A 16,488-nucleotide genomic window follows, 5' to 3' on the forward strand; every position below is an offset into this window, starting at 1 on the left:
AGAAAGTAGATGAGAGGCTACCAGGTGCTGGGGGGGAGGCAGGAAATGGAAGGGGGAGTTACTGATCAATGGACACTGAGTTTCCATTTGGGGTGTTGAAGTTTTGGAAATAGACCGTGGTGATGCTTACACAACATCGTACTCAATGCTGATAAACTGTATGCTTAAAAACAGTTACACTGGCAAATTTTATTTTATGCATATTTTACCATAATTTTGTAAAGTTTGCATTTAGAAAAAAAAACTTTATTTACACAAATAGGGAGTGACTGTAGTTTGCTGACCCGTGATCTAGAGTTTCTATGACACTGAGAGGACTCTTGGTGTATGTTCTTCCTCCAGAACGACCCCAGTGTAGTAGCTACAAGGTGGTAAGGACTCACCATGAGCTCTGAGATCCTGTGTCACTTCCTTCTTAGGACATCTGTATCCACATCTGGAACACAGGGAGGAAGATGGATTTCTATTAGGTTGGGTGACTTGAAAAAGCCTCCAAGCTCTGTCACCTAACTGTGCTGCGTGCCTAGGAGAGAAAACACAGAGGGACCGTCTGGCAGAGCGAGCAGCCCAGTGGTTCAGGGCACCCAGGCCCAGTTCACTGCATTGCTGTCACATCACCTCTGCTCAAGACCTCAGTTTGATCCGATGATTCTAATGTGCTGTATCTGAAAGCATGCCGCTTATAAACAAGACCGAGTTGAGAGGGCATTACACATTTGTGGATGGCTGCCAGCACCCTTAGGCATATGTTCATCCAGAAGAATAAACAGCCTCGTAGAAACAGACATGAAACGCGAGGCTCGAAGTCATAATTCAACGTATAACAACCTGCAAACCAGCGCAGGTTTATTAGACGGCTAATAAAAATAAATCATGGAGGTGTTTTTAAAATGACTTCCCATGTGTTGTGGTTACTTCTCGGGCATACTGTAAATTAACTGTGAAGTGCTACTTCCTGCAGGGATTTTTTTTTCTTTCAAATATAAAGGGGTTATAAGGCTAAAGAATGCAGACACGCATCATGTCTGCAGAAATCATAAAAAAAAAGATCAAATGTAGTATTTTCTTTCAACATGGGTGACTGCTTTGAGATTTTCCACTCAAGCAGCCTTGAACACAGCCTTCGGCGTTTGCCAATTACTCCTGACAAATACCATTTGGGCCTGAGTGATGTCGTAAGTGAAATAAAACAGTGGGAGGGAAAACCCAGAACATGATAAAAGGCATTTTTTTTGGTCTGCTGAGAGCTCACTGTAAGTTATACATTCACGAGGAAAGGCCTCGCTTCCTGCCAGGGACGGACCCCAGGTGATTCTGAGTTCTAAGGTGACTTTTGTTTGACAGTAGGAGGAAGGGAAGACAAAACTCAGTTTTCATGTCCCTTAAAAGGGAGGCAGCTCTTCCCCCCACCCCCCGCAAAGAAAAAAAATGTATATAAACAAAAGAAGGGACACCAGGCACTGTTGCCCATCGTTCGGCATAAACATGAGCTGATGCGCAGCAACAGAGTGCTGTGAAACCAGCCGGGCCGGGATGCCGGTGGCGGCCAGCAGCTGTGCCTGGCCCAATCCGCGAGCTAGGAGCACGGCAGAACCCGCTGCGGGTAACCAAAGCCACAAGAAAGGAAAGGCACAGCCGGGATTCAGAGTGCAGTTGTCTGCCCCCACCCCTCACCCCCAGAAACCCACGGACAGCCTAAGGGAAGCAAATAAGAAGGCTGCCCCCATCCCCACCGCCTCATTGCCTGAGATTCCATCCAAACTCCTCCCTACTCTTAATTGCAGTGTTACAGAAGTCGGGGAGCGGTCCACAGAAATGACCCGAGAGACGCTGTATGGGTATAAAGCCCACGTGGCATCCAGCAGCCCAGGGCTGTGTTCAGCCCAGTCTGCCTTCTTGGATAAGGAAGGGACTTTACCGAGTGACGCACTGAGCTGGGCCTTCTTCATCTATCGGACAGAGAACAGCGCATCTGGTACCGTGCTGGCCCCTGGTAGCTAGGCAGTCCCTGGAAACACTAAGGAAACACTGGCCGGTCTAAAAGTCCCTGGACGCGTCCAGTCAAGGCCCACCCGTGCTAATGCATTTGCAGTGGCTCAGTGACTTCATAACAACACCGATGCGCGGGCATCTAGTTTTTCCCGGTGAAGGTGAACCTCAGAAATGCGCGTTAGGGAGACTGGGGTCCCACAGCCGACCGCCCGGCAGGTCCCCGGCATGGAGTGTGGGTGAGGAGCTGGCTGCTTCTGTGGGGCCACCTCTCCTGGTACTGCGGAGCGGACGGCGTACAGCCATGGCCCAAAGTGAAAGGGGCAAAACCACGGTCACTGCTCTGACAATCTGGCCTCTCGGCAGAGCCCGCAGCCCCACCCCACTCTCCGAATGAGCCAGCTCCAGGGGCGCCTTTTGCCAAGGAGCAGCACCCCCAGCTGTGCTAGGCAGATTGCTGATGGTCAGACTGGCTGGCCCCGGGGACTGGTAGGACTCTACCAAACACAGTCCCCGGGGCTAGACACGCTCCTGAGACACAGCTTTCCTTCCTTTCGCAGGAACACACGTCTTGTTGAGGCGGCAGACTCTGATTCGGTAAATCCGGGGCAGCCTGAGACTCTGCATTTCTAACAAACTCCCAGGAGTTGGTCTGCATTTCAGCCTCTGAGAAGCCGGGTTCTATGTGAATGTGACCCCAGTAAAAGATGCTGACACCACTCAGCTTGCTGAGGAACAGTTTCGGGTGGCAGTGGCCTCCCCTATAGACTCCTGCCACTAGCCAGCCACAAAAGAAAACCGTTCTAACGGTTGCCCACTGCCAGTGTTTGGCCCTACTGGGTATCAGAGACACTGTCTTCTGCGTAAAGAAACAATATTTCATCTTTCACACCATTTCTGCTGATGTTTGTGTCCATATGAGCCGTGGCTCCCAACCTAGGCTATGCTGTGGCTGCCGGCTCTGAATATTGATCCACAACAGTCAGAACGAGCTCGTTATCCCAACCTGAAAGCTCCTCAGCAAGATCTGTTTCCCAAACAGGCAGCCACCACCAGTACGGCAACTCCAATCAGATAAACAGTCACCTGCTGTTTCCTCTACTCTTTCAATTAAGGGGGGAAACAATCCAATGCTGCAGTAAGGGCACACTCTAGATGAAATGCCGAAGAGAAAACAAGCACCCACTCAAGGCAAAACCAGAAGGTGTATCAATAGCAGGAGGTGTCGAAGGAGCAGAGAAATCAAAAGGAAACACGCGTGACAGGAGCTCCCCCATCTGCAGGTGAGTTAGTCTTGATCTAAGGACAGATCATGGAGGCACAGAGAGAGCCCAGCAGACCAAAGGAATCATCTCAAATAGGACGACCGGCGTAGGCACTGTGGGACGCTGTGCTAGGCCACTTCATATCACCAGCAGTTTGGGATCTGGAGGCTGTCAGCCACCTGTGGACAGGGAAATCCAAGGACACCCTGGCGTTTTCACTCTACCTTGAAGCTCTGTCTTCAGATCAAACGCACATACTTCTAACGACAGAGGCACGAGCCCTCCAATCAGTCTGAAGGAATGGCTCCTTGCCAGCTGTCCCCACAAAATGCACCATTTTCTAATTCCAGAAGCATCTCACAGAAGAGAAGTCACAGGACTAGACCCCTTTCTCTGTGGGGGCGGTCCATTCAAACTCCTTTAAAAGCTACCCTTCCTCTGTTTGCCTGCATGTCGGGACCTGCGGCGACATGCTATCAGTGATGTTGGAAATGAAAATCTGCTATCTGCAGCGAGACATTGTTTCTTTCTCAAAAGAAAGTGCTACATATCAACATTTATTTATGGCTTGTCTGTAGACAGAGCCTGGGCGGTTTCTGCCTCTTTTCAAACCCCCTCCCCCAACCCCTTCCTCTGAACTCAACACACCTGGCCCCTTGTCTGGCAGCTGTCACCTTGAACTAATGTTTAGCTGCCTGTGTTTCTCACCCAAGGAGATCCAACACCCCCCAGAGAATATGAATCTCTGCATTTTATCCCAGTAGCAACACACAGAGTTGTTTTGCCTTGTCTGGATCCTACTGACATACAAAAAAAATGATACTCTGGTGCCTTTTTTTTTTTTTTTTTTTGTAGTAGCTCACCAATCTTTATTGCAAACAACCACTCAAATATTTTCTTTCTTTTTTTTTTGTGGTGGTGGTTTTCTGTCATTTCTTTTATTTATTTATTTATTTATTTACTTATTTACTTATTTATTTTTATTAACATATAATGTATTATTTGTTTCAGAGGTACAGATCTACGATTCAACAGTCTTGCACAATTCACAGTGCTCACCGTAGCACATACCCTCCCCAATGTCCATCACCCAGCCACCCCATCCCTCCCACCCCCCTCCACTCCAGCAACCCTCAGTTTGTTTCCTGAGATTAAGAGTCTCTTAGGGTTTGTCTCCCTCTCTGGTTTCCTCTGCTGCCTCATTTTGACGGAGCCTCAATGACCTGGGTCAGCAACCTCAGTCCGGCGGTCTTCTTGTGCCATCTAGTGTACGAAAATAGAAGTGTCTCAGCTCATGGCAAAGTCCCACAAAGATTCAGAGATCCACTTTGTATATTTCAGGCATCCAGCCGAACACTTGGGACACTTACAGGTATGACTTGTTTCTAAAAGAGTTGCATGAAAAGAACTAAAATGCACTGAGCATCTGTTGTGGTCTGGCCGCCCATACTTAAGTACTCACTGAACCAAATGTTAAAGCATCTGAGCTTGGGACTAATGTGTACTCAGTATGGATTGACTACAGACTAATTTAAGCAGCATAAACGTGTACCCAGCAATGGGTACTCTGGACCCTGCCTCCCAAACTAGTGTCATTGTAGCTACTGGAAAACCAGACGGCTCCCACTGGGGCTAGTTAATGCAGCTTTTCCTATAGTGCGGAGGCTCAGGGAACTGTGACATACATCAGTCACCTGGGAGCTTTAGGGCTCCCAATATCTTGGCACACCCCAGACCAATTAAATCAGAGCCTATGGGTGGGACCCGGGCTCAGTAGTTTATAAAGCTCTGCCTTGTGCAAGGGAGGTGACGTCAGTCAGCAAGATGGAGGGTTAGGGGGTCCCAATGCTCATCATCCCCATAAAAAACAACAAAAAGAGTTCATAAACAACTACAAACCAATGAAAATGACTCAGAGAAAGCTCTAGGCTACAATTAAAAAATTTTTAAAAAGGCAGCAAAAGCCCTGCAGAGCTTAAAACCCAAGCATGGTCACATAGAAAAGGACAGGAAGTGTTTTACCCACATCTCCCCATTCTCAAGTCAAGAGCAGCTTGGTGCATGGGGGATCCAATCAAGGGAAGCTGCTCTCATGGGGCAAAGGGGACGCAGGAGAACCCCAGCAAGCCACACCACTGTGGATGTTTGCAGCCTTTACTACTACCGTGGCCTCCCACATTCTACACTAGTGCTGATCCCAGCTGCTCGAGCTGCCCGGACTTCCCACCACTGAGTCCCCTCCTCGTGGCTTGAGCTGTCACTGCAATAAGATCTGCCCTCAGGAGCCCTGTCACTGCTGTGCCCAGCTCTGTGGGATCAAGACTTCACAGTGCCTCACCATATACAAGACGGGAACTGCCACTGCCCTGAGCCCTGCCCTCGACTGCTCCTGCCCTGAGTCTTGCTCCCTGGATCCTAACACAAGGCTTTAACAGGCCATCACTAGGGATGTCCTTCTGCTATCCTGAAACTGCCCCTGAGGCCAAAGTTGGGACTGTGACCCACCACCATCCACAGACTCTATTGCCACTGCCCCGAGCCACCGCTCTTCCTCGCTATCCCAGGGCCTGTGACACTGCTGCATCATCTACCTGGCCAGAATGGTTGCAAGACCCAGAGACCCAGACCCTGGTTTCACAAGATTCTACATATACCCACAGCAAGTGCACCTGTGCCCCCAGACCCAGACACTGTGGTAGTACCACATGCACCCAGGACTCCAGCCCTCCTATTGCTCTGCGTGCCCGATCCCAGGACTCCAGCTCTCCTATTGCTCTGAGTGATCCCCAAGAGGGATCCCCTTTTGCTAGAACTTCCTCTCACAGGCAAAAATAGAACAGAAGATCCTAGCAACCTTCACCTCTGAATATCCCAATAGCCTTAGTCACCGTGCCCCCCACAGTCTTGGCCACAGAAAACACCCACAAGTCTGTGCCTACACAGACCTCAGCTGATGCAGTTACATGGAGACTACACTGCTTGCCTTCCAAGAACGAAAGACGCTGCATCCCACCCAGGTGACACCCTTGCAGCCGCCTTTAGGTGAAAGTCTTTCCCCGCCAAAGCCAGTTCAAATGGCTGGAAGAGGTTAATGCACCCTCAAATGTGCAAACATCAACACAAAGCCATCAGAAACATGACAAAGCAAACATGGCACCACCAACAGAACATAATTTTCTAGTAACCAATCCCAAAGAAATGCAGATCTGTGAGTTACCTGAAAAAGAATTTAAAATAATCATTTTAAGGAATTTTAAGGAAGCTCAGCGAGATTCAAGAGAACACAATTTAATGAACTCAGGTAAACAATACATGAGCAAAATGAGAAGTTCAAAAGAGACATAAATTACATGAAAAGAACCTAACCAAGACTCTGAGCTGAAAGAATAAAATGAATGAAGTTAAAAGTACAATAGAAAGCTTCAACATTAGGCTCAATCAGGCAAAAAAAAAAAAAAAAAAGAATCTGGAAACATGAAGACAGGTCAAGTTGAAATTATCCAGTCAAAGGAGAAAGAAGAAATTAGAATGAAAAAGAATGAAGAAACCCTATGTGAATTATGGGACACATTCAATGAAACAATATCTGCACTATGGGTGTCCCAGAAGAAGAGACAGAGAGACAGAAAACTTACTTAAAGAATGGATAGACACTTCCTAAATCTGGACAAAGTATGGCCTTCCAGGTACATGAAGCTCAAAGGTCCCCAGATACAACCCAAAGAGATCGTCACCAAGATTCAAAATCAAAGACAAAAAGAGAATTGCAGAGAATTCTGAAAACAGCAAGAGAAAAAAGATTAATCACATACAAGGGAATCCCAATAAGGTTATCAGCAGATTTCTCAGCAGAAACCTTGCAGGCCAGGAGAGGAGATAACATATTCAAAGTGCAGGCCAATATCCCTGATGAACCCAAATGCAAAAATCCTCAACAAAATATTACAAACCAAATTCAAGAACACATTAAAACGATCACACACCATGATCAAGAGGGATTCATCCATGGGATGGCAAGGATGGTTGAACATAAGCAAATCAATAAATGTGATATACCACATTAACAAAATAAAGGATAACAATCATATGATCATTTTAATAGATGCAGAAAAGCATCTGACAAAATTCAACATCCTTTCATAATAAAAACTCTCAACAAATTAGGTGTAGAAGAAATGTTCCTCAGCATAATAGAAGTCAAATATGACAAGCCCACAGCTACATCATATATCAGGAATATGACAGGGACGCCCACTCTCACCATTTCCATTCAACATAGTACTGCAAGTCCCAGCCACAGCAATTAGGCAAGAAAAATAAATAAAGGCATCCAAATCAGAAAGGAAGATGTAAATTACCTGTTTGCAGATAACAAGACCTTTTTTTAATTTTATTTTATTATGTTACGTTAATCACCATACATTACATTATTAGTTTTTGATGTAGTGTTCCATGATTCATTGTTTGCGTATAACACCCAGTGCTCCATTAAATACGTGCCCTCTTTAATACCTATCACCAGGCTAACCCATCCCCCCACCCCCTGCCCTCTAGAACCCTCAGTCTGTTTCTCAGAGTCCACAGTCTCTCATGGTTCATCCCCCCCTCCGATTTCCCCCTTCATTTTTCCCTTCCTACTTTTTTTTTTTTTTTTTTACATATAATGTATTATTTGTTTCAGAAGTACAGGTCTGTGATTCATCAGTCTTACACAATTCACAGTGCTCACCATAGCACATACCCTCCCCCATGTCTATCACCCAGCCGCCCCATCCCTCCCACACCCCACCACTCCAGCAGTCCTCAGTTTGTTTCCTGAGATTAAGAATTCCTCATATCACTGAGATCATATGATACATGTCTTTCTCTGATTGACTTATTTCACTTAGCATAATACCCTCTAGTTCCATCCACATCATTGCAAATGGCAAGATTTCATTTTTATTGATGGCTGCATAATATTCCATTGTATATATATACCACATCTTCTTTATCCATTCATCTGTTAATGGACATCTTGGCTCTTTCCATAGTTTGCTATTGTGGACATTGCTGCTATAAACATTGGGGTGCATGTACCCCTTCAGATCACTATATTTGTATCTTTGGGGTAAATAACCAGTAGTGCAATTGCTGGGTCATATGGTAGCTCTATTTTCAACTTTTTGAGGAACCTCCATACTGTTTTCCAAAGTGGTTGCACCAGCTTGCATTCCCACCAACAGTGTAGGAGGGTTCCCCTTTCTCTGCCTCCTCACCAACATCTGTCGTTTCCTGACTTGTTAATTTTAGCTATTCTGACTGGTGTGAGGCAGTATCTCATGGAGGTTTTGATTTGCATTTCCCTGATGCCGAGCGATGTTGAGCTCTTTTTCATGTGTCTGTTAGCCATTTGGATGTCTTCTTTGGAAAAATGTCTGTTCATGTCTTCCGCCCATTTCTTGATTGGATTATTTGTTCTTTGGGTATTGAGTTTGATAAGCTCTTTATAGATTTTGGATACTAGCCCTTTATCTGATATAGCATTTGCAAATATCTTTTCCTATTTTCTTGGTTGTCTTTTGGTTTTGTTGACTGTTTCCTTTGCTGTGCAAAAGCTTTTTATCTTGATGAAGTCCCAATAGTTCATTTTTGCCCTTGCTTCCCTTGCCTTTGGTGATGTGTCTAGGAAGAAGTTACTGCGGCTGAGGTCGAAGAGGTTGCTGCCTGTGTTCTCCTCTAGGATTTTGATGGACTCCTGTCTCACATTTAGGTCTTTCATCCATTTTGAGTCTATTTTTGTGTGTGGTGTAAGGAAATGGTCCAGTTTCATTCTTCTGCATGTCGCTGTTCAATTTTCCAAATATTATTTGTTGAAGAGACTGCCTTTTTTCCATTGGACATTCTTCCCTGCTTTGTTGAAGATTAGTTGACCATAGAGTTCAGGGTCCATTTCTGGGCTCTCTATTATGTTCCGTTGATCTATGTGTCTGTTTTTGTGCCAGTACCATACTGTCTTGATGATTACAGCTTTGTAATAGAGTTTGAAGTCTGGAATTGTGATGCCACCAGCTTTGCTTTTCTTTTTCAACATTCCTCTAGCTATTTGGGGTCTTTCTGGTTCCATACAAATTTTAGGATTATTTGTTCCATTTCTTTGAAAAAAGTTGAGGGTATTTTGATAGGGATTGCATTAAATATGTAGATTGCTCTAGGTAGTATTCACATCTTCACAATATTTTTCTTCCAATCCATGAACATGGAACGTTTTTCCCTTTCTTTGTGTCTTCCTCAATTTCTTTCATGAGTATTTTATAGTTTTCTGAGTACAGATTCTTTCCCTCTTTTGTTAGATTTATTCCTAGGTATCTTATGGTTTTGGGTGCAACTGTAAATGGGATTGACTCCTTAAATTCTCTTTCTTCTGTCTTGTTGTTGGTGTATAGGAATGCCACTGATGTCTGTGCATTGATTTTATATCCTGCCACTTTACTGAACTCCTGAATGAATTCTAGCAGTTTTGGGGTGGAGTCTTTGGGTTTTCCACATAAAGTATCATATCATCTGCAAAGAGTGAGAGTTTGACTTCTTCTTTGCCGATTTGGATGCCTTTTATTTCTTTTTGTTGTCTGATTGCTGTGGCTAGGACTTCTAGTACTATGTTGAATAGCAGTGGTGATAGTGGACATCCCTGCTGTGTTTCTGACCTTAGGGGGAAAGCTCTCAGTTTTTCCCCATTGAGAATGATATTCGCTGTGGGTTTTTCATAGATGGCTTTTATGATATTGAGATATGTACCTTCTATCCCTGTACTCTGAAGAGTTTTGATCAAGAAAGGATGCTGTACTTTGTCAAATGCTTTTTCTGCATCTATTGAGAGGATCATAAGGTTCTTGTTCTTTCTTTTATTAATGTATTGTATCAAATTGATTGATTTGTGGATGTTGAACCACCCTTGCAGCCCAGGGATAAATCCCACTTGGTCGTGGGGAATAATCCTTTTAATGTACTGTTGGATCCTACTGGCTAGTATTTTGGTGAGAATTTTTACACCCATGTTCATCAGGGATATTGGTCTGTAGTTCTCCTTTTTGATGGGGTCTTTGTCTGGTTTTGGGATCAAGGTAATGCTGGCCTCATAAAATGAGTTTGTAAGTTTTCCTTCCATTTCTATTTTTTGGAACAGTTTCAGAAGAATAGGTATTAATTCTTCTTTGAATGTTTGGTAGAATTCCCCTGGGAAGCCATCTGGCCCTGGGCTCTTGTTTGTTGGGAGATTTTTGATTACTACTTCAATTTCCTTAGTGGTTATGGGTCTGTTCAGGTTTCCTATTTCCTGGTTCAGTTTTGGTAGGTTATACATCTCTAGGAATGCATCCATTTCTTCCAGATTATCTAATTTGCTGGCATAGAGTTGCTCATAATATGTTCTTATAATTGTTTGTATTTCTTTGGTGCTGGTTGTGATCTCTCCTCCTTCATTCATGACTTTATTTATTTGGGTCATTTCTCTTTTCTTTTTGGTAAGTCTGGCCAGGGGTTTATCAATCTTGTTAATTCTTTCAAAGAACCACCTCCTAGTTTTGTTGATCTGTTCTATTGTTCTTTTGGTTTCTATTTCATTGATTTCTGCTCTGATCTTTACTATTTCTCTTCTCCTGCTGGGTTTAGGCTTTATTTGCTGTTCTTTCTCCAGTTCCTTTAGGTGTAGGGTTAGGTTGTGTATTTGAGACCTTTCTTGTTTCTTGAGAAAGGCTTATATTGTTATATACTTTCCTCTTAGGACCACCTTTGCAGCATCCCAAAGATTCTGAACAGTTGTGTTTTCATTTTCATTTGTTTCCACGAATTTTTTAATTCTTCTTTAATTTCCTGGTTGAGCCATTCATTCTTTAGTAGGGTGCTCTTTAGCCTCCATGTATTTGAGTTCTTTCTGACTTTCCTCTTGTGATTGAGTTCTGGTTTCAAAGCATTGTAGTCTGAAAATATGCAGGGAATGATCCCAATCTTTCGGTACTGGTTGAGACCTGATTTATGACCTAGGATGTGATCTATTCTGGAGAATGTTCCATGGGCACTAGAGAAGAATGTGTATTCTGTTGCTTTGGGATGGAATGTTCTGAATATATCTGTGAAGTCCATTTGGTCCAGTGTGTCATTTAAAGTCTTTATTTCCTTGTTGATCTTTTGCTTAGATGATATGTCCATTTCAGTGAGGGGGGTGTTAAAGTCCCCTACTATTATTGTATTGTTGTCGATGTGTTTCTTTGATTTTGTTATTAATTGGCTTATATAATTGCCTGTTCCCATGTTAGGGGCATAGATATTTACAATTGTTAGATCTTCTTGTTGGATAGACCCTTTAAGTAGGATATAGTGTCCTTCCACATTTCTTATTACAGTCTTTGTTTTAAAATCTAATTTGTCTGATATAAGGATTGCCACCCCAGCTTTCTTTTGGTGTCCATTAGCATGGTAAATGGTTTTCCACCCCCTCACTTTCAATCTGGGGGTGTCTTTGGGTCTAAAATGAGTCTCTTGCAGACAACATATCGATGGGTCTTGTTTTTTTATCCAATCTGATAGCCTGTGTCTTTTGATTGGAGCATTTAGCCCATTTACATTCAGGGTAACTATTGAAAGATATGAATTTAGTGCCATTGTATTGCCTGTAAGGTGACTGTTACTGTATATTGTCTCTGTTCCTTTCTGGTCTGTGTTACTTTTAGGCTCTCTCTTTGCTTAGAGGACCCTTTTCAATATTTCTTGTAGGGCTGGTTTCATGTTTGCAAATTCTTTTAGTTTTTGTTTGTCCTGGAAGTTTTTTATCTCTCCTTCTATTTTCAACAACAGCCTAGCTGGATATAGTATTCTTGGCTGCATATTTTTCTCTTTTAGTGCTCTGAATATATCATGCCAGTCCTTTCTGGCCTGCCAGGTCTCTGTGGATAGGTCTGTTGCCAATCTAATGTTTCTACCATTGTAGGTGACAGATCTCTTGTCCTGAGCTGCTTTCAGGATTTTCTCTTTGTCTCTGAGACTTTTAAGTTTTACTATTAGATGTTGGGGTATGGATCTATTTTTATTGATTTTGAGGGGGGGTTCTCTGTGCTTCCTGGATCTTGATGCCTGTTTCCTTCCCCAAATTAGGGAAGTTCTCTGCTATAATTTGCTCCAATATACCTTCTGCCCCTCTCTCTCTCTTCTTCTTCTTCTGGGATCCCAATTATTCTAATATTGCTTCGTCTTATGGTATCGCTTATCTCTCGAATTCTGCCCTCGTGATCCAGTAGTTGTTTATCTCTCTTTTTCTCAGCTTCTTTATTTTCCATCATTTGGTCTTCTTCGTCACTAATTCTCTCTTCTGCCTCATTTATCCTAGCAGTTAGAGCCTCCATTTTTTATTGTACCTCATTAATAGCCTTTTTTTTATTTTGACTTGGTTAGATTTTAGTTCTTTTATTTCTCCAGGAAGGGTTTCTCTAGTATCTTCCATGCTTTTTAAGCCCAGCTAGTATCTTTATAATCGTCATTCTGAACTCTAGTTCCGACATCTTACTAGTGTCTGTATTGATTAGGTCCCTGGCAGTCCGTACTGCCTCTTGTTCTTTTTTTTGAGTTGAGTTTTTCCGTCTTGTCATTTTGTCCAGAGGAGAATAAATGAATGAGGGAACAAAATGCTAACAGGGTAGAAATGACCCCAGAAAAATATACACTAATCAGAAGAGACCAGAAACGGGGTGGGGGGGTGGGGTTGGAGAAAAAAGAATACGATCAGGCTGGTGAATAGATCAGTGCCACACACTAGATTTGGGGCATATTTTGGTCTGTTAGAAGAAATTGCCTCCCAAAATTTTAAAGAAAGAAAAACTTATATATGTACAAAAATAAGGGTAAATATGATGAAGGGATAGAATATGACTGTAAAGATGAAAATTATAAAAGATTTTATAAAAGGAATTGATAAGAAGTTGGTTGAAAAAAGAAAGAAGAGAAATTTTTAAAAAAAGAAAAAAGAAGGGGAGAGAATGTGATCAGGCAGGAGACTAGAACAAAGCCATACACTAGAGATTTAGGGTATATTTTGGTCTGTTAGAAGAAACTGTATCCCAAAATTTTAAAGAGAGAACAACATATATATATATATGTATATATGTATATATTGTAGTTAATTGTAGTTAATACTACAAAAATAAGGTTAACTACAATGAAGGGATAGAATATGACTCTTCCAGAAAGTGGTCGCTTTTCTGTTCAGAGAGTTGCTGCTATTCTTTTCTTTGATCTCCTCTTGAGTTCATAGGTACTCAGAATGGTTTGATACCTATCTAGCTGAATTCCTGGGACCAGACGAAATTTAGGTCTCCTACTCCTCCACCATCTTGCTCCTCCCCCTCGGTACCAATGACATGATCTTATACATAGAAAACCCTAAAGACTCCACCAAAAATCTGTTAGCACTAATAAATAAGTTCAGTAAAGAAGCAAAATACAAAATCAACATACAGAAATCCGTTGCATTTCCATACATTAATAACAAACTATCTGAAAGACAAATTAAGAAAGCAATCCCACTTTAAACAGCATCAAAAACAATAAAATACATAGGAATAAATTTAACCAAGGAGATGAAGGATCTGTACGCTGAAAACTATGACACTGATGAAAAAGATTAAAGCAGACACAAATAAATGTAAAGATATTCCATGTTCATGGATTAAAAGAATTAATATTGTGATGATGTTCATACTACCCAAAGTGATCTATGAATTCAATACAATCCCTATCAAAATCCTAATGGCATCTTTCACAGAAATAGAAAAATGTATCCAAAAATTTGTATGGAACCACAAAAGACCCCAAATAGCTAATGCGATCCTGAAAAAAAAAAAGAACAAAGTTGGAGGCATGGCACTTCCTGATTTCAAGCTAAATTACAAAGCTATAGTAATCAGAACAGTATGGTATTGGCATAAAAACCATCACATGGAAGAGAATAGACAGCGCAGACATAAACCCACACAGACATGGTCAGCTAAATTTTGACAAGGCCACCAAGAACACACAATGGGGTCTCTTCAATAAACAGTGCTGGGGAAAGTGGATATCCACATGCAAAAGACTAAAACTGGACCACTATCTTACACCACTCACAAAAATTAACTCAAAACAGATCAAAGATTTAAATGTAAGACCTGAAACCATAACACTCCTAGAGGAAAATATAGAGGAAAAGATCCTTGACATGGGCCTTAACACCGATTTCTTGGATAAGACATCAAAAGTACAGGTAACAAAAGCTAAAATAAACAAGTGGGACTGCATCAGACTAAAGATCTTCTGCACAGCAAGGAAACAATGAAGTGAAAAGGCAGCCTATAGGATGGGTGAAAATATTTGCAAACTATATATATGATAAGGGGTTAATATCCAAAATATACAAAGAACTCATACAATTCAATAGCAAGAAAAGCAAATAATACAATTTAAAAATGGGCATAGGACCTGAATAGACATTTTTCAAAAAAGAACATACAAAAGATACATGAGAAGATGCTTAACATCACTAATCATCAGGAAAATGCAAATCAAAACCACAATGAGATAACATCTGGTAGAATGCCTATTATCAAGAAGACAAGAGATATCAATGTTGGTGAGGATGTGGAGAAAAAGGACACTTAGACACTGTTGGTGGTAATGTATATTGGTATGGCCATTATGGAAAGCAGTATTAACTGTTCCTCAAAAAATTTAAAATTGAATTACCATATGATCCAGCAATCCCACTTCTGAGCATATATCCAAAGGAACTGAAGTCAGTATCTCAAAGAGATACTTGCACACCCACATTCATTACAGCATTATTCAAAATAGCCAAGATACGTGAACAATGTAAACAATGTAAAGTGTCCCTCAACAGATGAGTGGGTAAAGAAAATGTGGTACATATATACCATGGAATATTACTCAGCTATAAAAAAGGAAATCCTGCCACATGCAACTACATGGATCAGTCTGGAGGGCCTTATTTTGCTAAGAGAAATAAGCCAGACCGAGAAAGCAAATACTGTATTATATCACCTACGTGGAATATTAAGGGGGGAGAAAATCCAGTTTCCTACAGAGAACAGAATAGTGGTTGCCAGGGGCTGGAAGGATGGGAAAATGGAGCAGCACTGGTCAAAGGGTACAATTTTTCAGTTGTAAGGAGAATAAGTTCAGAGGGACTGATGTACAGCATGGTGACTAGTTAATGCTACGGTATTGTCTACTTGGAAGTCACTGTGAGCAAATCGTATGCATTCCCACCACAGAAAGAAAATATAAGTTAACTATGTTAACTATGTGAGCTGATGGATGTGTACATTATCTTGATCTTGGTAATCATTCTATAATGTGTACATATAGCAAATCATCATGTGTACATTTTAAGTCTAAACAAATATATTTGTTAATTATTCCCCAACAAAGTTTTTAAAAATGCTTCACATGTGGTTCCCATGAACAGCTAAGGCTTGGCACGGCTACTGCCACCTTACTATCTGAGGCTTGGGAGGACCCGAGAAGCAGAGATACATGCTGCCTGCAACAAACACCCCCTTACACTTGACCCCCGTCATGAGCAACATCCTGAACTCCCTTTTATCATAAACGTTTTGAAGTCTCCCTGTGTGACAAGGGCAAAGTTAGAACTGGAATTCGTTACTGTCCTAATAATTGCTAGGCAGACCCTGCCCAGTCCTGGTTTTTGCCTTATCTTCTGACTCTAGGCACCAGCAGAAGGCTTTTAAATGCCCATCACCAGAGCTGCGTCACGAGACAGGGACCCTTGAGATCAACAGGAGAGTCCGCCAGCCTCGGGACAAATTCCTCTGAAATGGGAGAAGGCTGCCTTTCAGGATCACTCACCCCTTCTCGCCCCGCTGCCCTTTATGGGATGTGGGTGTCACAGTGACAGGGAGGGGGTTGTAAAACTGAAAACCACAGGGAGAGGGCTTGGCTCCCAGGGACCCCTGGGCAGGCCCTCTTTCTCCTTGCACCTGGGTGCTGCTTGTTCCCTGTTGCCCGTCTGCACAATGAGGTCGAGGAAGTGTCCTATTAGAACATGAAAACGAGACAGAACAAACTGCTGTAAGGGGGTCTATCCCCACCCTGCACTGTAGGCTGCCCATCTTTGGAAGCAGAAATAGGTACAACTGGCAAGTGATAGACTTGAATTCAGAGACTCCTGGGTTCGAATCCCAAATATATG

The 16,488-nt window shown here is 42.4% G+C and overlaps 1 protein-coding gene across 2 annotated transcripts in view; it reads right to left on the minus strand.

The window, feature by feature from the left end:
- Positions 1-379: 379 nt before the first annotated feature.
- The window catches only part of SETD4 (SET domain containing 4), a 48,502-nt gene continuing 32,393 nt past the window's right edge, over positions 380-16,488 (minus strand). Inside the window, exon 9 of one of the 2 annotated variants that reach the window (XM_035017656.1) lies at positions 380-436. In XM_035017656.1, the coding sequence (XP_034873547.1) occupies positions 416-436 (21 nt within the window). In that variant the 3' untranslated portion in view covers positions 380-415. Of the gene's footprint in view, positions 437-489; positions 524-16,488 lie in introns of those variants that run through there. The other variant, XM_035017657.1, reaches the window with a different exon arrangement.

The sequence above is a fragment of the Mirounga leonina genome, unplaced genomic scaffold, assembly GCF_011800145.1.
Source record: "Mirounga leonina isolate KUSES-001 unplaced genomic scaffold, KU_Mleo_1.0 Mir_172, whole genome shotgun sequence".
NCBI lineage: Eukaryota > Metazoa > Chordata > Mammalia > Carnivora > Phocidae > Mirounga > Mirounga leonina.